This window comes from Mastigoproctus giganteus, chromosome 9 (assembly GCF_048544385.1).
Source record: "Mastigoproctus giganteus isolate SK-2022 chromosome 9, ASM4854438v1, whole genome shotgun sequence".
Lineage (NCBI taxonomy): Eukaryota > Metazoa > Arthropoda > Arachnida > Uropygi > Thelyphonidae > Mastigoproctus > Mastigoproctus giganteus.
The window spans coordinates 180,805,507-180,828,187 of record NC_143583.1 but is presented as its reverse complement, the minus strand read 5'-3'; the positions used below and the strand labels follow the sequence as shown (position 1 = coordinate 180,828,187).

At 35.9% G+C, this 22,681-nt stretch overlaps 1 protein-coding gene across 1 annotated transcript in view; it reads left to right on the top strand.

Annotated features, from left to right (window-relative positions):
- Positions 1-22,681, top strand: part of LOC150080923 (uncharacterized) — a 284,011-nt gene that overhangs the window by 191,248 nt on the left and 70,082 nt on the right. Inside the window, exons 12-13 of the mRNA XM_090380857.1 lie at positions 9,031-9,143; positions 16,458-16,626. Of these exons, the coding sequence (XP_090236983.1) occupies positions 9,031-9,143; positions 16,458-16,626 (282 nt within the window). The remainder of the gene's footprint in view (positions 1-9,030; positions 9,144-16,457; positions 16,627-22,681) is intronic.

Below are 22,681 nucleotides of genomic sequence, written 5' to 3'. Positions count from 1 at the left end.
TTAATCAGCCCAAACTGGAGTTTGAACAGGCTAAGAGTAGAAAACTTGTTTCTTGCCCTAATGGTAACCAAGTATTCTGGTCTCTTGCCAAAGCTATTGGCCGCAACTTTTGCCCATCTCTGCTCCCACCACTGTCCAAACCAGATGGTTCTGTTGTCACTTCAGCCAAGGATGAAGCTGACCTGCTAGCATCCCATTTTTCTTCCAGCTTATGTATTAATGATCTTGGTAAAACCCCTCCCACCATTCCCAACACGCTCCATTCAATGCCTCCTGTGGTCTTTCGTCAAAAGGATGTCAGAAGGATTTTGATGAATCTTGATGCTAAGAAAGCTCCAGGTCCTGATGGTATTTCTCCACTTGTTCTCAAAACCTGTGCTCCTGAACTTACTCCTATTCTTTGCTGCCTCTTTTCACTTCCTTATTCCAAAGGTGTTTTTCCTTCTGCTTGGAAATTTGCTCATATCCAGCCAGTTCCTAAAAAGGGTGACAAATCCCTCCCATCCAATTATCGTCCCATTGCAATTACTTCTACTCTTTCTAAAGTAATGGAGAAATCAATTAACCGCCAACTCTTAAACTACCTAGAAACCTTCCGTCTGATCAACGATCGCCAGTATGGATTCCATCAGTGTCAATCCACTGGTGATATTCTGGCTTATGTTATCCATTTATGGACTAATTCAATGGAAAGGTTCGGTGAAACACAAGTAGTTGCTCTTGACATCTCAAAGGCTTTTGATCGTGTTTGCCATAAAGGTCTTCTAAACAAGCTTCCATCTTATGATTTGCCAACTGTTTTTAGTAATTGGTTATCCAGTTTTCTCTCTGATCGCTCACTGAAGGTGATGGTAGATGGCTCTCGTCTTCTAACTTCTCCACTAATGCCGGTGTCCCCCAAGGTTCAGTTCTCTCCCCCACTCATTGGCTCTTGTATATTAATGACCTTCTTCCATTGACTGGAAATCCTATCCATAGTTTTGCCGATGATAGCACATTGCATTCCACTTTCCATTTTGAGAAACCTTGTCCTGCTCAATCAGCTTCAACTTCTCGAAGATCTGCTACCAATTCCTTAAATGCCGATCTTCAGGTAATTCTCCAGTGGGGCAAGACAACTTAGTTGATTTCAACCCTTTTAAACTCAGTCTTGTCTTATATCTCGCAAAAAGGATTCTTCTGCTCCTATGTTTATCTTTGGTGACACTCCAATTTCTGGGCAAAATGATATATCTCTTTTGGGGATTACCCTGACTTCTAATCTCTCGTGGCACAAGCACATTACAAATATTGCTTCCTCTGCATCTAAAAAACATTGTTTTCTCTTTCGCTTTCAGCATTACTTTTCTTCCAAACAGCTGTTCACTCTGTACAAATCGCAACTCTGCCCTACCATGGAATATTGTTTCCACATCTGGGGTGGTTCTCCCAAAATCTCTCTCAGGATTTGCAGATAAAGGAACCATTAGATTCCATTCAGAAGAGGGCAGTTAGGTTAATTAATGACTCCTCTCTAACAGAGTCTCTCCACTCAGAAACATCCATGGGCACTGTTCTTCTGAATTGGCTTTTATAATTCCCACTGTCTCTCTTTCAAAACAGTCCGAACATGTGCCACCATCAGCCAGCATCCATTTACTGTCCAACTTCAAACTCACAGAACCAACTTTTCATCTTCCTCCTTTATTCATTCAACTGCCGTTTTCTGGAACAACCTTCCTCCAAACATATTTCGTGAAAATTACAGTCTACAGAAGTTCAAGTCCAATGTCAACAAATATCTTCTTTCGTCTTCTCAACCTCCAACCCAAGCATGGTACTAAGTACTATAGGTTCTAATACCTCTCGTGTTTGGGGTTTACATTAAAAAAAAAAAAAAAAAAAATATATATATATATATATATATAAAAGATTGTAGGAAAAAAGTCCAGTGGAAAAAAGATCTTGTGCTAAATATAAAGCAATAGGCTGACATATATTCAAAAAACACTTTTTAGGCAATTCTGCTTTTAGGTGTAAAGTGCCTCCTATATGTCTTTTTCCTCTCTACCCATCGGTATGTGTGCAGAAAGGATTGACAGGATAGGAAGGGAGGAAGTGTCATGATGTTAATTAAGAAAAACATAAAATCAAAAGAAGTGCTTCCAGTTGATATAGATGAACAGTGCACTGTTGAGTCAGTTTGGTATGACATAAGCACTGTGAAAGAAAAAAAAAATAAGAGTAGGAATGTGTTATAGGCCTAATGACTTGAATGAGTACAATGAACAATTGTACAGAGAAATAGAGTGGGCTCGTAAATCAGAATGTCTTATAATGGGGGATTTTAACTTCCCAGATATTGACTGGAATTTGTGGGTTGGTCACTCACACACTCGTAAGACTTTTGTGGATTTATTGGATAATTTTTTTTCTACAGCAGCATGTTCGAGAGGCAACCAGAGAGGGTAATACTCTTGATCTTGTTATCAACAGTAATCGTTCGTGTGGGCACCTCTGTAGCCAGGTGGGAAGGAGCAGCAGTGTGTAGCACACGCTTCTTGATTTGACCGGGGTTCGAGCCCGTCACCACCAAATACGGAGAATGCGGAAAGGTCAAGGAATGACCACCGCATATTCCCGGAGCAATATGGCATTAGTTGCTAATGCTCCTAAAATCCAAATAACAAACAACAACAATCGTTTGTGTATTAAGAATTTGCAGATAAAGGAACCACTAGGTGGCAGTGATCACAGTGTACTGATGTGGGATTTACTTAAAGATATAATTACCATCAGGGGTAAAGGAAAGGGTTTTTGCTTCCATAAAGGTGAGTATAGTGGTCTCAGTCAGTTTTTAAATTCTGTACAGTGGGATCAACTGATGATGTTACCAACAGTAAATTCTAAGTGGGAAGCATTCAAGGAATTAATCGTGGAAGCTACTAAAAGTTTCATACCAATTAAGAAATATTGTTCAAGGTTTAGGCCTAAATGGTTATCAAATGAACTAATGAGACTTGTGACATAATTTATATGCATGGGATGCATATAAATTATCAAGCGACTCAGAAGCCTATGGCACATATAAGCTAGTCTGTAATCAAGTCACAAAGATGGTTAGGCAGACAAAGGCAGATTATGAGAAATCTTTGGCAAAGGATATTAAGAAAAACAGCAAGGATTTCTTTACGTATATAAACTCTAAAAGGAAGGAGATGAATCTGATTGGTCCAGTTGACTTCGATGGTTCGACTGTTGATGATCCTGCTCAGATAGCAAACAAACTGAATGAGTATTTTGCATCTACATTCACACATGAGGAGTTATTAAGGTTTGAAAATGGCAGAAGGTTATCAAATTGTAGCAGGGTGCTTAATGATTTTCTAATAACTGAGAGCAAAGTAGAGAAGAAATTGTTGAAGTTAAACATAAGAAAGGCACCTGGGGGTCGATGTGATCAATCCAGTTATATTAAAGGAGGCGGCAAAGGAAGTAAGCAAACCCTTAGTCATAACTAGGAGAGCATCCTTGGACTCAGGGGAGGTTCTCGCGTACTGGAGATGTGCAAATGTATCAATGGGGAATTCTGACGGACTCAAGACCATCTTTGTAATCCATTGTAGCAGGACTTACCCTCTAGTAACTTTCTGCTCCATTTGTACAATAGGTGTCAGGAAAGCTTTCCTGGAAATCCAAAGATAGGGATATCAAAATTATTGGGTTTGGCAAGTCCAGTTCATTTGTAACCACATCATAATATCCTATCAAATTTTATGATGTGGTTACAAATGAACTGGATGCAAAAAATAATTTTGATATCATATATTTGGATTTCAGGAAAGCTTTTGACACTATTGTACAAATTGGAGCAGAATGTTATTGAGGGTAAGTTGCTACAATGGATAAAAGGATGGTTGAGTGTCAGAATTCATGATACATTTGCACACCTCCAGTCCATGGAGACCTCCCCTGAGTCCAAGGAAACTCTCATAATTATGGCTAAGGGTTTGCTTACTTCCTTTGCTATCTCCTTTAATATAACTAGATAGATCCCGTCTACCCCAGGTGCCTTCCTTATGTTTAACTTCAACAATTTCTCCTCCACTTTGCTCTCAGTTATTACAAAATAACTTAGCTCCCTGTTAGAGTTTGATAAACCTCTGGCACTCCCCTCAATGAATGACTTCTCATGTGCAAATGTAGATGCAAAATACTCATTCAGTTTATCAGCTACCTGAGCATGATCATCAATAGTCAACCTATCTATGTTAAGTGGTCCAATCTGATTCATTCCTTTCCTTCTAGAGTTTACATAAGTAAAGAACTCTTTGCTGTTTTTCTTTGCATCCTTTGCCGAAGGTTTCTCGTAATCTGCCTTCGCCTGCCTAACCTCCTTTGTGACTTGGTTACAGACCAACTTATATCTTTCATAGGCTTCCATGTCATCCATTAATTTATAAGTATCCCATGCATTTTTCTTCTCTTCCATATGTATCATTAGTTCATCTGACATCCATTTAGGCCTAAACCCTGAACAGTATTTCTTTGTTGGAATGAAAAGCCTAGTAGTCTCCAAAATTAAGTCCGTGAGGGCTTCCCATGTAGAATTCAATGTTGCCATCATCATTTGATCCCACTGAACAGAATTTAAAAACTGTCTGAGACCTCTGTAGTCACCTTTACGAAAGCAAAAGTCCTTCCCTTTAGCCTTGATGGTAGTTACATTTTTAAGTAATTCCCACATCAGTACATTGTGATCACTGTCACCCAGTGGTTCCTTTATTTGCAAATTCTTAATGCATGAATAATTATTGCTAATAATCAGATCAAGAGTATTACTCCTAGTTTTCTCTCGAACAAATTGCTGTAGAAAACAGTCATCCAGTAAATCCACAAAAGTCTTGCTTGTGTGCGAATGACCAACACACTAGTTCCAATCAATATCTGGAAAGTTAAAATCCCCCATTATAAGACATTCTGATTTACTGGCCCACTCTATTTCTCTGCGCAATTTCTCATTATACTCATCAGATTCATTAGACCTATAACACACGCCTACTCTCATTTTTCCTTTCCCAGTGCTTATTTCATTCCAAACAGACCCAGCACTGCATTGTCCACCAACATCAGTTGGATGCACTTCATTAGATTTCTTAACTAACAGCATAACCCCTCCTCCCTTCCTGTCCTGTCTAAGCTTTCTGTATGCATTGTACTTCCCAAATTCCAATTCTGCACTGCTTATATCTGTGCGACACCATGTCTCTGATATTCCAACAATATCTGCCTTTTTGATGGCTTGACTAACACTTCAAGCTCATCAAATTTATTAACTACAATCCTAGCATTGGTGTACATGCAAGTATACATACAGCTTCCTACTCTTAGTTACCCTAACACAGCCCATGTATTTACTTGTTCCTCCATGACTCCCAGCAGTCCTGGAAATCTCCATTACATTGCTTTCCAGGCTGCTGCTCATTCTAATAGAAACAATGCAAGAATCACTTTTGCCTCTGCCTGCGGCCACTGTTAACCTTTTAGTCTGTGGATCCCCAAGCTAGCAGTTTTTCGACCCACCTAACACTGCCTTTATAATGGTTTATAACGATAAACCCTGTGTTTCAACAGTTAGAAATGTGTTGAAAAAAAAAAAACATCTGTATTTTAGCACAATTTGTTAAGAAAGTGATCATGGCTTGCTATGAAACTAAAATGTTTCTGTCGACTTGTGATGCTTGAAGTTTTCGATGTCCTGAACTGTTATTGATTATTGTTTAATTAATATGATAACAAAAAGCAGCCAACTTATATAAAATACCAATAAATAGCATCTTTCATATACATATCTGAGTAAGGCAATTCATAGAGTTACATCAGGTGTTATGGAGCAATATTGACTAATGGAGGGAGGGACTCTCCCATACTAAATAAAAATTTCACTTTGCTGTCCTTTTATAAGTGAGTTAAATTTTGTCAGCCAGATGATACACTGGATCTTTTCCTTGTCAGTATTCATTATCAGTTCTTATCCTCAATAAGTACTTTTTTAAATTGTAGGTGGTCTAGGAAGTAATGGAGGTTGCCCTCAAAAACCACCATTGTTTTTAGCTGTGAAGTTGGCTTAACTAAGCCAGTGTTGCGTGTGTAGTTTGGTTATTGTAGAGTAAAGTTGTTCTGTTATTTGACTGTCTACTTTGTTGGCATGCCAGCAGTAATCACCTGGAGAGGTGATTACTGCTGGCATGCCAACAAGGAGGTTTATGCCATCTCTTGAAGATGTTAGGAGTTAATTCCCAGCCAATAGTTGCTGGAGGCTTATCCCTGAGAAAATACCGGCGATCCTTCCTGGCTAACTAGTATTTGGCCAGGGAGGATAGTAAAACAGGAGTAAAAGGGTAGATAGTAGCAGAAAGATTGTAAGTAGGAGGCTTTCCTACATTTTGATGCCAGCAACAATCTCCTGATACTGATAATCTCACCCCTTGGAACCTGAAGTTAGCAGGCAGGCACGTGAAGGGAGGAATTGAAAAAAGTGTTGAAGAACAGACTAGTATAGCAGGAGGAGAGAGAGAGAGAGAGAGAGAGAGAGAGAGAGAGAGAGAGAGAGAGAGAGAGAGAGAGAGAGAGAGAGAGAGAGGAGGCTCCTTCCCTGTGGCCATCCCTTGTCAAAACAGGGGCATGAAAATGATCCCACCTGGGTAATACCCAAGTAGGCAAGTCTTCCCATCCTGGAAGACTAGGAGTCATCATTAGAACTGGAACTTTTCAGGGAGGGGGTGAGATTAAAGCATATTTGGTTACAAGGAAGCGGTGGAGGGTGAGGATATATTGTGATGTGTATGCCAACGTTATAACCATTGTATTCCATGGATTAGATTAGTTGGCTAAACTTGGTGATGCTATTCAGAATGGGGTGATGAGATGAACTTGCCGTGTTCATTGCCTGTTGACAGAGTAGTGAGGGGTTGATTTCAGTAAGGGTGGGAGAGCAAGGGGCTCCTGTGTGGAGAATTTCTTTATAGAAGGGTGAAATTCTCTAACTGGGTTGTTAATTCCTCTTGGTAATATGGAAGAGATCATTTCCACATATTTCTTTATTTTGTCCTTTACCAAAATCGTATGGAGTAAACAGGAGCTTTCTGTAAGGATGATGTTCTTGATAGATATTACATTAAGCTTGATTAGAGGATTCCTAGTCTGAGTTATCGTTTAAGTGTGATCATTTTTGTTTTGCTAAGAGAGAAATTTGTGACTGATTGCCAAAGTCTGCAGTTTTCAGCAGGAATGTTGCTTGTCTTTCCATCATTATCCACTCTAGATGTTCCTTCAGCCATTATCAAAAGGACAACTATATATGCAACTATGTCTGTACAGTCATAAGTTTTAGCTAACCAGTTGTCAGACAAGATTCAAGCAAAATGGTCCTAGGGCTGATCCTTGAGGTCAACCGTTATAGACAAAATTTGTTATTGTCTGGTGTAGACAGATCTGTTTGAAAAGTTGCTTTGGAAGAGTTTGTACAAGTTTGACAAAGAATTTAAGTTGGGATAGGACACTGCCACCAAATAGTCCCAAAGGCATATTCAAAATGTACTAGGACCATGAAATATACTAATTATTTCATTTATTTCATTATTCCAAATATTTATAAGAGTTTCTTCCAGCAATTTCCATAACTCTAGTAGTGTCATCTTTGGTATAGCGTCCTTTGCTTAAATGCATGCTGCCTGTCAGAGATGAGACCAGCTTCAAGATTGTGGCATAAGTTCCTGATTAGTATAAACCTTTCAAGGAAAGACAGCAGAGCAATAGGCACATAAGAATTTGGACTGGTTTATGGTTTCTTCGGCCTCTTCAGCAGGTTTCATAATGGAGTGCTTCCACTGATTGGACAAAAATTTATGAGGAAAAATATTAAATAGTTCCAGGAGGAGGAGGAGACTGGGATTATAGTTCCTTAATGGCCCTTTCCTCAGTGAGATCCAGTTCTAGGCATTTGGCACTTTTAATTTTTCTGAAGGGCAGTTTAAGATAATCATATATAGCATTAGCATTAGTAGAGGCACATGATGCAAGAAAGGTTGATTTCAGTAAGGGTGGGAGAGCAAGGGGCTCCTGTGTGGAGAATTTCTTTATAGAAGGGTGAAATTCTCTAAGTGGGTTATCCCATAACTCTAGTATAAGCCAAAAAAAAAAAAAAAAAAAAATCCCTTCCCATTTCATTAATCCATGTGTTCCAAATGTTTGTCTAGTTCTGTCTTGAATTTATTTAAGCTATCAACTTCCACAACAACAGATGGACGTTTGTTCCAGCAATCAACTACCCACTGGCTAAAGGCAAACTTCTGCACATCTGTTCTACAACTGTCTTTCCTCAATTTGAATTTATGCCCCCTCAGGTTCTTAGTCTGAGCAAGTGGAAGTATCCCGTCAGCATTTGAGCCTGCTCAAACCATTCAAGGCCTTATATACCTCAATCAGATCACCTTGCAGGTGCCTAGTCTCCAGATGCTGCAACTTGCAGAACTTAAGCCTTTCTTCATAAGCACACACACACCCCTTTGTTCCTCTCACCAATCTTGTTGCTCTTCTCTGTACTCGTTCTAGCAACTCTACATCTTTCCTAAAATGAGGCTTCCAGACCTGTATGCAGTACTCAAGGTGTGGCCTGACCATTGCCTTGTACTCTAAAGTGGCCTGTTCATAGTTGTATTCTGGACTCTGATAGTGTGATGGCAGTCAAGGTCTTTGTGCTCAGAATAACAATTTTAAAAGTTACAGACACAAAAAAAATAGTATTGTTAAGTTAATACCATTCACATGAAAATTATATCTAGCTGTCTACCTCCATTCAAGAATTACCAGTGTTCCTAATTATTTTTTGTGTCCCAAAAAAACGATTAGGAACTGATAATATCATTATTTTATTTGATTCCTTAGGCTATAATGTTATTGATTGAAATCAGATGAATAGCTTTAGTAAATATATAGAAAAACATTGCTTTTGACATTCATAATTCTTAATAAAAATTTTCTCTTTTTTAGTTGTTCCACATCCTGTGTATGCCAACACCAGTGAAATTGCTAGTATAATTGCTGCAAAGAAGGAAGCAGCACCACCTTCCACCCCTCCTAGACAGGAAAACAATCATAATAAGGTAATGTGCTGTAATGAGTAAATAGTACTTTATCGCATTAAAAGAGGTCCACCCCATGGTGTTCTCTAAGTGGATATTAATTAAATGAGACTTGACTTTACATTAAATTTAAGGTTAAAACATTAAAGTTATATACAGTCAGTCCTTGAATAACACACATTTACACTACACGAATTCGATCATACATAATTTATAAATAGGGGAACAATGTCACATGCACGATTTGGCTTTGCGTTTACAAAAAATGGCGATCGAACGAATCAGAATCACAACAGCTGAACTTACTGTGTCGTTTACTCAGTTGCTACACATGCACTGCTTTGTTTCTTAACCTTAAAGGTTAAGTTATTTTAAGTTATTAAGTTATTTAAAGGTTATGTTATTTTCTAACTTAACCATAAAGGTTAAGTTAGGAAATAATATAACCTAACACACTGAGAACTATTAAAAAGAATGCAAAGAAAATAAAAGCAATTTTTATAGCAGGAACAACTCAAAGTGTAACAAAAGATATTAGATCAAGATGCAAAGAATTGGAAAAAATGGAATGTCTGTTATCTGTTTGGATAGCAAAGAAGAGATCAGGAACACATTTGCTTATGATAAAAACAAAAGCATTAGCAATATATTATATTATGTAAAAATCATAATAAAATACTTACGTATTGTGTTATGATTATTTATTGCGTTTGGTAATGTTTTGGTTACAAATATGTGTTCAATCTTGGGTGGTCAGCACCTAACCCTATTTTTCCCATAAGGCTTGTTATTTATATTGCACATTTTGCATTGCACAAGGGTTTCTAGGAACACAACTACCATGTTATACGAGGACTGACTATACTTCAATACTTCTAATGTAATCAATAGAATGGAAAGATGTTTATATAGAGCGAAAATAACATTTATATTGATAATGTTGACTGCCTGAAATAAAGGTGAGAGTTGAAAAGTCTTTGGAAAAGCTGTTGGCAGAAGAGAAAGCAACTCCATCTGATTGACTGGGATCATTCTGGCTTCATGGGATCTGATAAGACATGGCCTGGTTCTGTTGAACTGCTGTATTCTGCTTGTTAGCAATTTTGCCATGCCATTCCAAATTTTAACCTGTGTGATATTATCTGTGTGGTAATACAGTCAGTTCTGCTATAACGTGCATTTTTGCAACGCGAATTTGCTCCAACACGACTGATATATTAGGGAACAATGCGAGTATAACGCAATTTTTTTCTTTGGCTCATGAATGATTTCATCTGCAAGTAACATTAGGTGAACGCAAAACCCTGCACCAAGATAAACATAGCGACCTGAGCAACAATACATACAAGTTTACGAAGCTTAAAAAATGTCAAACGTGAAATGCGTGAGAGCTATATTTCACGTTTAGAAGAAGAACAACAAGAACTCTTTATTGCATACAGAAGGCACATGCCATACACAGTACTCTTCATGGCTACAAGCCAGGGGTTATTTACTGTAGTTGTATTGGTCGGAGACACACAGTTGTCATTTGCTGTATTCACAAGATAACTTGTGATATTGCAGGCCAACTCAAGTTTTCAGGAGTTCACATTTTTCTTTTCGAACAGAAATTCTTTGAAGTGTTAAGCAGAGGAGCACATTTCTGGAGGTCACTACCATAAAATAATAAAAACAATTTGCAGTTCCCGGTTTATTGAGCTTTTCAGTTAGTGCAATCTAATTATAAATGGGTAATAAACTCAATCTTACTGCATTTGCGATAATACCGATAACTGGAATTCTGTGGGTTTTTACTTTGTTATGGTGAAATGTGTTTTCCCCTTCCATGAAATCTTCAATCATAAAAAAAAAACATAAATAAATTTTCAGCATCTTCTCTTCATTCCTATTTTTTAAGCTTCATAAACTTGTCTCACTTGTGCAATTTGTGCGTCCTGTGTTTGTCGTTATTGATTGCTTATCTATTTTACTGTTTTAAATTTTACAATCCAAAAAAAAAATTAGAAATATCATTCAAACAAGTTTCATATCTTGTCAAGGTAAAGCGCTGTATTTACTGCAATATTTATTTATTTATTAGATTTTTAAGATGTTTAAACCTGCGTTAGAAATTTTATTGGGTTTCTAAGTTTTTTTCTGTTTTTCCTTACTAGACTGAACTTTTTTTTTTTTGAGTGCTCTGCCCCTATCCCTATTTTCCCCATAAGCCCCTGTTGTTTTTAATGCACGAAATACCATAACATTAGTAAAATAATAAGAGGAGTATACCTCAATATACCATAACGCGGATATTTTTAGGAACACGGATATTTTTTACATGGACCAACTACATTAGAGAACTGGCTTCTCTAATGTAGTTGGTGAATATTTCAAAAGTTGTATCCAGAGTACCCTGGATCCTGATTGCTAGGCTGGAAGCTGCTACAACAAGGCATGCACATTTCACAATTAACCATAATTGAGAAAGAATTTGTGGAATTTTTCTGATGACAACAATCTCACGTACTTCAGTGATGCTAATGACCTTATATAGGCCCTTAGTTATAAACATAGCACAGAGGAGCGGAGACTGTTCATTGATGCATCTGAACTGTCTGAAGGCAGCCTTGCCTTCTTCAATGGAAATATGTTACATGTCTTTGTTGCCCATGGAGCCCTAGTTATAGAATCATGTGGTACATTGGAGTGCCTTTTGAAGTGTAAAAAAGAGTATTTGTGGGAACATAAAAAAAATGAAATCCATGATAATAGGTATGCAGCTAGGCTTCACAAAATTTCTGCTTTCTTTGTCAACAGAATAGTCATGGTAGGGATTGCCTTTATGTAGTTAAGCATTGGTAAGAAGGATAAAAAAAATTATATACACACAAAATCCTTACAAGCCTAAAAAGTGGTGTTGTCACCATCATTATATATAAAACTAGGTCTTGTGAAAAACTTTGTGAAAGGAATGAGCAACTAACAGATCTGGTTTTCAATACATTTATAAAAATTTCCATGTATTGGCAGTGCCAAAATTACAGAGGGCATATATGTTGGATCTCAAATAAGAGTGTCATGAAAATATAATCAAGTTTGGTTAGATTTGTTTTTGCATTTCTTATTTGCAAACTTGGGAGTTGTGTCAGACAAGCCTGTTTGCATTTTCACTAAGACATTAGCTTAGAGAAAACATATCAGGGTAAATGGATACATCCAGTGCTTGAAGGTGGCTGCTGGACTTTATAAAGAGAAGCTACTGGCATTTCATAGAAAAATCCACAATGTTAATATTTTGGATGACATCAAACATTTTTAATGAATACTATGAAGCACTACATTGCATGTTTATATTGTATTTACAATACAAGTACAGGTATGTTATCGTTGAGATTAATAGCACCTTATCACTTTTATTACAATTGCATTATATTAATTATTGTATGTAATATAGTTGTATTACTTATTTTGTATTACTAAATCTATTATTCCTTAAGTGAAACATGGATAGTACACCATTACAGTTTAAATTTAGTAAAAAGTGTATGTTACTTTTACTCATATGGTGTACATGATACAGCATTTTGGATCACAATTTTGAATTTGATGCCAATATAGCTATAGGAATAATCACCCACTTTTATTCTTGTGGCAGAAAGAAAGTTAATTTTTGTTGCACAGACGGTGTAATTGGTGATTAAATATTGATCATTAGGGAATTTAAAATTGTAAATTCTATTCTTTTTTATGGGTTCCCTCCTGTCAATTTCATAATATATAAGTTTTGCTTACAAAAGGCTGCATATTAACAAACAACAACAGCAATTGTAAACATTGCTTAATATTTCCTTGACATACATAGCAAAAAAAAAAAGAAAAAAGAAAAAAATAATATTTCTAATATAAAAAATGCACCCCAAAGTCATCTGCAGATAAATCGGTCAGATTTCTGACAAGCAAGTATGTACTGTTTAACTGATTCTATTTATGTGATTGAATGTTTTTCAGTTTAACAAAGAGGATTAGCTCTGTTTGCCAGTAGACTTAATTTACCACATTAATATATTAATCTTAATAGGGCCGATGATGCAAGAAAGCTTATACAGCATCAGCCAAAAGAAAAAAGAAAATCAGCACTGCCCACATCACTTGTCCATCCCTTCTAAAATCTTGTCTTGCTATTTCTGCAATTTATCCTAACTGCCCATCCCTGGTGAAACAAACTACCAAATGGGAGTTTGTTTCAATAATCGAATGCCTGCTGGATGAATGCAAAGTTTTGCACATCTACCTTGCAGCCCTCCTTCTTCAGTTTGAATTTATGTCTTCTCATGTATGTAGTCTAGCAAGGGAAAGGATTCCATTAGCATTAAGCTTACTCAATCCATTCAAACCCTTTTAAACACCTCACTCCGATTTCTCTCCTCTCAGATGCCTAGTCTCCAGATGCTGCGTTTACAAAGCCTTTCTTTGTAAGAGTACCCTTTTGTTCCTCTCAGTAATCTCATTGCTCTTCTATGTATCCATTTCAACAGATCCACATCCTTCCTAAAATGAGCCCTCCAGATATGTAGTACTCAAGATGTGGCTTGACCATTGTCTTCGGTAACAAGATAAACACCTCCTTATCCATGCTGGCAAAATTCCTCTATATCTTTATCAAAATCCCATGAGCTGTATTGTCAGCCTGTCTACACTACTCAGAGAACTTTATATCTGACTGCACAGTTATCTCCAGGTCATTTTCATTCTCCACTACCCTGAGTGTGGTACCACACAGTTGGTATGTTAATCTAGGATTACTGCTTCCCATATGAAGTACCTTGCATTTGTCAATATTAAACTTCACTTGCTACTTCTCGGCCCATTTACCTAATTTGTTGAGATCTTTTTGTAGTAACATTCTCTGATTACTGTGATTAACCATCAGTGCCTTCATCAGTATCATTAATAAATATAGAAACAACAATGGGCACAGCACTGAACCCTGGGGGGGGCCTCTGCTAATAACATATTAGTCCAAGAAGAGTGGTGCCTATTGATAACCACTCTGTCTTCTCTCACTCAGCCATCTCCTTTATTAATAGCAGTAACTTGCTCTTAATGCCACACTGCTCCAGTTTAAATAGCAGTCTTTTATGTGCAACAGTGACAAAAGGTTTTCTAAATTATTTTTTTTTTTTGCATCCAGTTCCTTTGTTACTGTGTCATAGTATCTAATCAGATTGATTAGACAAGATTGCTCTTAACAAATCCATGCTTGCAATAACTTCATTCCAGCCTAGATGATCCTGCATTATTTCTTTAACTGGCAACTCCATTATTTTCTCTGTAACAGAAGTCAAGCTGTAATTAATTATACCACCCTTTGATCCCCCTTATGAATTGGGGATACATCTGCACATCTCCTGTCCACACGAACCTCTCCAGATCCAAGGATGCTCTTATAATCATGCTAAAACTATGCTTACCTCTTTTGCTGCCACCTTTAATATAACTGGATAGATCCCATCCACTCCAGATGCCTTTTTTTTTTTTTTTTATGTTTAGTTTCAACAATTTCTCCTCCACTTTCCTCTCAGTTATCACGAAACTATTCAGCTCCCCCGCCAGAATTTGATTTACTTATGGCATCTCCATTCCGAAAAAATTCCTTCCGTGTGCATGTAGATGCAAAATACCCATTTAGTTTGTCATCAGCGGTTTATCCATTCTTATCTAGTGGACTAATGAGATTCAACCCCTTCTTTCTACTGTTTGCATAAATAAAAAAGTCCATGCTGCTTCTTTTCTTTGCCAGAGTTGTCTTGTAATCTGCCTTAGCATGCCTAACCTCCTTTGTGACTTGGTTGCAGATTAGTTTATATTTATTGTAGACATCTGTATCACCTGATAATTTATGTACATCCTATTCATTTTTCTTCATTGCCATAAGTCTCATCAGTTCAGCTGACATCCATTTAAGTCTGTTCTTTGAAACTGTATCTCTTAGTTGTTATAAAAAGTCTAATAGAAGCTACTAGAATTTTCTACAATTGCATCCCTGAATGCTTCGTATTTAGAATTTGTTAATGGTAACATCATCAGTTGGTCTCACTGCATAGACTATAAAAACTGTCTGAGACCTTTGCAAAAGCCTTTCTCTTTGCTCTTGACAGTGGTCATGTCTTTAGGTAAATCCTACATGAAGTCACTCTGATCACTGTCACATATTGGGTCTTTTAACTGCGGAATAACTTTGGGGTGCTAATCAGACCAAGAGTGTTGCTTTCTCTTTTTTGCTGCTCTGACTTGCTGGTGTAGAAAACAGTCATGCAATAAAAGCCTTGCTACCATGTGAGTGACCAACCCACAGGTCCAGTCTGGAAAGTTAAAATCCCTCATTATGATTTACTGGCCCACTCCATATGTATCTACAGTTGTTCATCACACTCATCAGGCCTATAAGGCACTCCTACCTTTCATTTTTGTTTTCTCAGGGCATATGTCACACCAAACTGACTCAGCATTGCATTGGCCACCCATGTCCACTGGATGCACTACCTTTGATTTTATGTGCTTTTTAACTTCTTAACCTCTGATGCATTAGGGCTTAAAGCCTCAGTCTTAACTTTATCATACACCATCAGGCACCTCTCATATTGGGAAGATATACTTCACAACTGTTTTGCCATCATTACATCACTTGGATACCTACTCACCCACCGAAGAAGGGCCAAATAGCCCTGAAACGGTGCCGTCTGGGTGGTGGTAGTATCCACTGAGAATAAGTAAAAACAGTCTTCTCCTTCGGGTGAAGTGTTACTTATTTGAAGTAGTGCAATGTCATGGCAACTCATCGTGAAGGTATTCACAATATGAGAGGTAACTTTAATGATGCCACTATTGCAAATTTGCTAATCTATATTTAGCTGTGTATAAATGATGCAATTGCACTAAAATACACATAGTTTAACTTCTTAACCTATAATTTATAATTTGAATAAAATTTATAAACATTTATAATTTGCAATTATAAATGTTTACATTAAAAAATTAAATGATATACCTAATTGGAGGCATCTTGAGGCTGTTTTTACTGATTGTAAGATAAAAATACATAGGAAAAAGCTGTACCTTCGTCTGAAACCAGCTAATTTATTTAGAGTGCAAAAAAATTAATTTTAATCCTCTTTTCATCTTATTTTATATAATTCCATCTTGACTCTATTCCTGCCAAAGAAAAATTCATTACTTAACAATACAGTGTACATTTTGGATAATATTTGGCTTTACTTTAATCATTTCAGTTCTATTTGTTTATTCTCCCAATAAAATAAATTTTCATTTTTTTATTTATTATTATTATTATAGCTTGCATATCAAAAAGATTTGGCAGCGATTTTAACACAGAGCTTATTTCAGCATCAACAAGAATATCAGGCACAGAATAGTGATAATGGCACAGCAGTTCCATTAGTTAGCAGGTTAAAATGTGGTAGACCTGTTACTGGGGGAAGTGAGACATTGCCTAGAACTAGAGGTATGCATATAATGTTGTTAAAATTTGAAATTTGACCTGCCTAAGGATGCTACTATAGATGAAATTATCAGAAATACCAGAAACCTGCAATTTTTGTAATTTATTCTAACAGTTAACAACTTTTTTTTTATTTTCTTTTCACAATTGAAATTATGGTAAATCATATGCAACAGTGTAATACAGCCACAGTATATCACAGCCTTGCAGGGGGGGCAATTCAAAAGCTCATTTTTAAAGAAACATTTTTAATAATTTGAATGTATATCTACCATCTAGATTTAAAATTGATTGCATGATTTCTTATTCCATTATTTGTAATTCATTGCATTCTCTGTAAGGTAATATGTTTTGTTCCTGTTACTTGTGTCTCTTTAGAATCATTTAATATGAATTTGTGATATTCTATAGCACTAAGAAAGATAATGTTAACTACATCAAGAAAATTGTTTTTTTATTATAAAAGAAAAACGGAAAAAATATCATTCTGAATTATGATATATTATAAATTAATTTTAATATCATCAGAATTATGAAAATAAAAAAATTTAAAAATAATCACAGCATTAAAAAGTCTTAACAGAATTGTACACTTTAGTGTAATTTTACTTTATCTAGCTCAATATATTATTTTTCTATTCATGCTTAAAAAAAGCCTTTTTTATTCAGAATTACTTGAAAAGCAATTTTTATGTAATTATTTTTTTAATATTTTGGCTTTGCTTTCACTTCGTTGTTCACAAAATATTTTTCTTGTAACAATTTCTTTAAATCCCATGTCAGAATAAGCCTTAGCATGCCTTTTGTACAGACATTTTGTATTAAAATTAAATTTCTTCCCCCCCCCCTTTCTGTTTTCATAGTTTTGTCACCTATTTTGTGTTCACTCATAAATTTTAAGGAAGCATTTGCAGCACTGATTACATAAGCCCTTTGGACCATAGAAATCTCCACATCAAATTTCTGTGACTTCATAAAGTTTTCCTTTTTAAAATACTTGAACTGAAAGCACGTCACCATCCAAAGTTTAGAATCTTATTTATTACTATTAGAGTCTAACAGTCATGCACAGTGCAGGCTTGATATACCACACCGAATTATACTGCACATTTCAGATATGCAAATGTGATTATGTCCTCCAAGAGGGACATAAAAGTGTGGACTACTGAGCTGTTGTATTCTCTTCTGTGGTATATTCCCTTAATTAGATTATTAAAATTTTATAGTCTAGTTATCTTAGAATAATTACTGTAGATGTTCAGTTTCTAGCTCACGTTACTTAAAAGTGGAATAAAAACTACATTAGTGAAACATTAATTGCCCATGCAAAACTAAAAGGGAACTGGAATTAGAGCTCTGTAATAAATGACAGTGATCGTTTAGTTAGGTTGTAAATTAAAAAATAATAATATCAATAATTTGTTTTATGATTAACATATTTTATTTTTGCATTGCAATAGTTGTACTAACTAGAGAAAAAAATATACAGCAAAAAATGTACACAGCTGCATTGTATTTTTCTAAAAGTTCTGTGAAAAATAAGTGCCTGCTTATTTTAAAATAATAATAAATATTTTTTTTATGATTAAGATATTGTACTTTTATAATGCATATAGCAGCATTAATTAGGAAAAAACAAATCTCTATTGATATCCATGTTATATGCTACTAAATTAGAATATGCCTTATTATTTTTTAAAATTAGCTAGTACAACCACAGGTTAATTTTTTTTTTAAATTGCTGTTTCCAGTACAAAAATTATATTTTAATTTTATAATGGCTGCCTAGGTGCCAATTTTAACTAACTTTATTTGCAGGTTTTTCATTTCCAACACAATGCATACAATATGGCCCAAGCATAATACTCTTTCTCAATTTAGAAAGTAATAAAAATTAAACAGGGAATTTAAACTTTATAAAAACTAACATCATTAAAGATTTATTTTCAAAGAAAATAAATGTATAGAATGGCAAACCCTGTATTTTGTGTTGTAGGTATATATATGAGTACAGATATATGAGCCAGAACATCACCCTACCTTGTTATTAAATTAGTAAAGGCTACGAGGCTGCTTTCTTTGTCATTTACAGTTCTAAAAGACCAATGAGTGATAAGTACAGCGAGAGTACATCATGAATATCAAAACAGGTTAAAGGATGACGAACTGATGTACAACAACAATTTGTGGTATATTTAAACATTTTATACGTATAGTTAAAAAAAAAACAAAAAAACTGTGCAATTTTATCAATTGTGCCCATTGAGGTGATTTGTGTGCTGATATGATCTAATGAAATGTTACAGCTTCAAATATTTAATACACTCATAGCAGATGCCTTATTTATTCACAAATTCAAGATGGCATAAAATGTCATCTTGACTTTGTGAATAAATTTGACAAATTGTGGACTTATTCATGTCAGCTGGTTTTGTATCATGAATTCCTAAGACTAAAAAGTGTGTTTCCTTACGCTAGTTGAAAGTCTGCAGGCTCCAAACAGAATTCATAGATAGTAAGTTTGAAAACAAGTTTTCAGAAGCATTATCATTTAATTTAACATAAATATAATCATAATTGGACAGCTAATTCATTATTGAATAGTGCTAATGAACTATTTGGTTCAAAAGTCTTTTGAACCAAATCAAAATGAATTAATTTTGCAAAATAAAAAAAAAAAGAAAAAGAAGTTTCTAGTATTTCACAATTTTAGACTTACCAGATGCTATTATGAAAGAAGAAAAAAACTGATTTACAGTGGTCCTTGTTTGGAGAACTGACAAATGCACAAGAAAGCTTGAAATATAACAAATTATCCAAGATTATGCTTGACATTTTAGCAATTCCTCACAGCAATACTGGGTGAAAGAGAATATTCAGCAAGGTGAAGAATAAAGGGGGGAAAAATAAATAATTGAGTTCAGATCTTCTCTTTCAGATGAAACCTTGGAAATGCTCTTGACAGCTAAATCTAAACAGTGGCGTCATTGTCATAAACAAAACTTTTTGGCTGAGCATTTCTGAAAAGGCTGCAGTAGTATATTTCTTGAAGCAATCATAATGAATTGATGTCTACCAGACAATCCAAACAGAAATCCACAGATGGAAAAATTGTAGGTAACCTATGGTTTTACATCCTAGGTTTGAAAGCATACTTTACTAATAAACAGTTCTGTGGCAGTATTTTAGCATAAAATGTCATCTTGAATATACATCTTTCAGTCTTTCATTTTTAATATTTTGTCTTTCAATATAAAATGCATGTTTTTGAGCAAAATTTAATTTCTGATGCAGTGTAGACTTTAAAAAACTCCCTGCTTTTTCTGAAAAATTACCTGTTTTTTTTTTCCCCAAATAATTTTGTTGTTTGCAAAAAAAAGCTTCTATTTGGGCCAGATATTTCCCAATTTCTTTCTGCTTAACAGTTACTCAATTTCTGGCTTTTTTAATGTCAAAAAGTCTCAAAAGTTTCAATGTCAAAAACTGAAACTGGAATTATTTAAAAAATCACTGCCACAATGATTAATATAATATTTTACTTTAAAATATACATAGCTGAGTTAATCATTAAAAAAGCAATTCACTGAGAAGCATTTAAAATTGCCTATTCTAAATTTGGGATGGCTCCACCCCCATTCACCACCCAAATTTTGAAAAAGCTTGTGCCTCCAGCTGAGATAAAAGAGGAGGCATAATAGTAAAAGGCTGTTCCAGCCATCATATTCTTGATTGATTATTGCACTGAAAAGAGGGTTCCATGTAACCCCCTTCAGATTGGATGAATATTTGGTGGATATTTACTACCTACAAAGAAGTGCTAAAAGAAAGACAGACTGAAATGGCTTCAGGTAATGTGGGCTACTGAAGAGAAACAAGTTAGCTGATGTGCACAATGCATTCATCAGGCATTATTTCTTTATTTACATGATCTTTATTTCTAAAATTAACTGCATTTTTTTTCTTTTTCTGTTATTAATAGAAATGACAACTAATAACTAATTATCTTTTTTTTTTTTTTTTTTAATGTAAACCCCAAACACGAGAGGTATTAGAACCTATAGTACTTAGTACCGTGTTTGGGTTGGAGGTTGAGAAGACGAAAGAAGGAATTTGTTGACATTGGACTTTAACTTCTGTAGACTGTAATTTTTAGGAAATACGTATGAAGGAAGGTTGTTACAGAAAACGGCAGTTGAATGAATAAACGAGGAAGATGAAAAGTTGGTTCTGTGAGTTTGAAGTTGGACAGTAAATGGATGTCGGCTTGTGGCAGCACGTGTTCGGACTGTTTTGAAAGAGAACGGGAATTATAGAAGCCAATTATGAAGAACAGTGCCCATGGAAGTTTCTGTAGAAAAGGAATGCTGCAGAAACAGTACATCTATGAGACAGAGTGGAGAGACTCTGTTAGAGAGGAGGCATTAATTAACCTAACTGCCCTCTTCTAAATGGAATCTAGATGCCTGAGAGAGGCTTTGGGAGCACCACCCCAGATGTGAAAACAATATTCCATGGTAGGGCAGATTTGCGATTTGTACAGAATGAACAGCTGTTTGGAAGAAAAGTAATGCCAAAAGCGAAAGAGAAAACCATGTTTTTTAGATGCAGAGGAAGTAATATTTGTAATGTGCTTGTGCCACGAGAGATTAGAAGTCTGGGTAATCCCCAAAAGAGATATATATCATTTTGCCTAGAAATCGGAGTGTCACAAAAGATAAGCATAGGAGCAGAAGAATCCTTTTTGCGAGATATAAGACAAGACTGAGTTTTAGAAGGATTGAAATTAACTAAGTTGTCTTTGCCCCACTGGAGAATTACCTGAAGATCGGCATTTAAGGAATTGGTAGCAGATCTTCGAGAAGTTGAAGCTGATTGAGCAGGACAAGGTTTCTCAAAATGGAAAGTGCAATGCAATGTGCTGTCATCGGCAAAACTATAGATAGGATTTCCAGTCAATGGAAGAAGGTCATTAATATACACGAGGAAAAGAGTGGGGGAAAGAAACTGAACCTTGGGGGACACCAGCATTAGTGGAGAAGTTAGAAGACGAGAGCCATCTACCATCACCTTCAGTGAGCGATCAGAGAGAAAACTGGATAACCAATTACTAAAAACAGTTGGCAAATCATAAGATGGAAGCTTGTTTAGAAGACCTTTATGCCAAACACGATCGAAAGCCTTTGAGATGTCAAGAGCAACTACTTGTGTTTCACCGAACCTTTCCATTGAATTAGTCCATAAATGGATAACATAAGCCAGAATATCATCAGTGGATTGACACTGATGGAATCCATACTGGCAATCGTTGATCAGACGGAAGGTTTCTAAGTAGTTTAAGAGTTGGCGGTTAATTGATTTATCCATTACTTTAGAAAGAATAGAAGTAATTGCAATGGGACGATAATTGGATGGGAGGGATTTGTCACCCTTTTTAGGAACTGGCTGAATATGAGAAAATTTCCAAGCAGAAGGAAAAACACCTTTGGAATAAGGAAGTGAAAAAAGGCGGCAAAGAATAGGAGTAAGTTCAGGAGCACAGGTTTTGAGAACAAGTGGAGAAATACTATCAGGACCTGGAGCTTTCTTAGCATCAAGATTCATCAAAATCCTTTTGACGGAAGACCACAGGAGGCATTGAATGGAGCGTGTTGGGAATGGTGGGAGGTGTTTTACCAAGATCATTAATACTTGAGTTGGAAGGAAAATGGGGATGCTAGCAGGTCAGCTTTATCCTTGGCTGAAGTGACAACAGAACCATCGGGTTTGGACAGAGGTGGGAGCAGCGATGGGCAAAAGTTGCGGTCAATAGCTTTGACAAGAGACCAGAATGCTCGGCTACCATTAGGGCAAGAACCAAGTTTTCTATTCTTAGTCTGTTCAAAATCTAGTTTGGACTGATTAATGACCACTTTACAATTGTTGCGAGCTTTGGTGTAGGCAGAAAATGAAACTGAAGAATTGGAAACAAGCTAATTACAATATGCAAAGTTCTTCTCTTGAACAGCCTTAGCACATCCATTCCTACAAGAATAATTTCATTGACACAATCTGAGCAAAC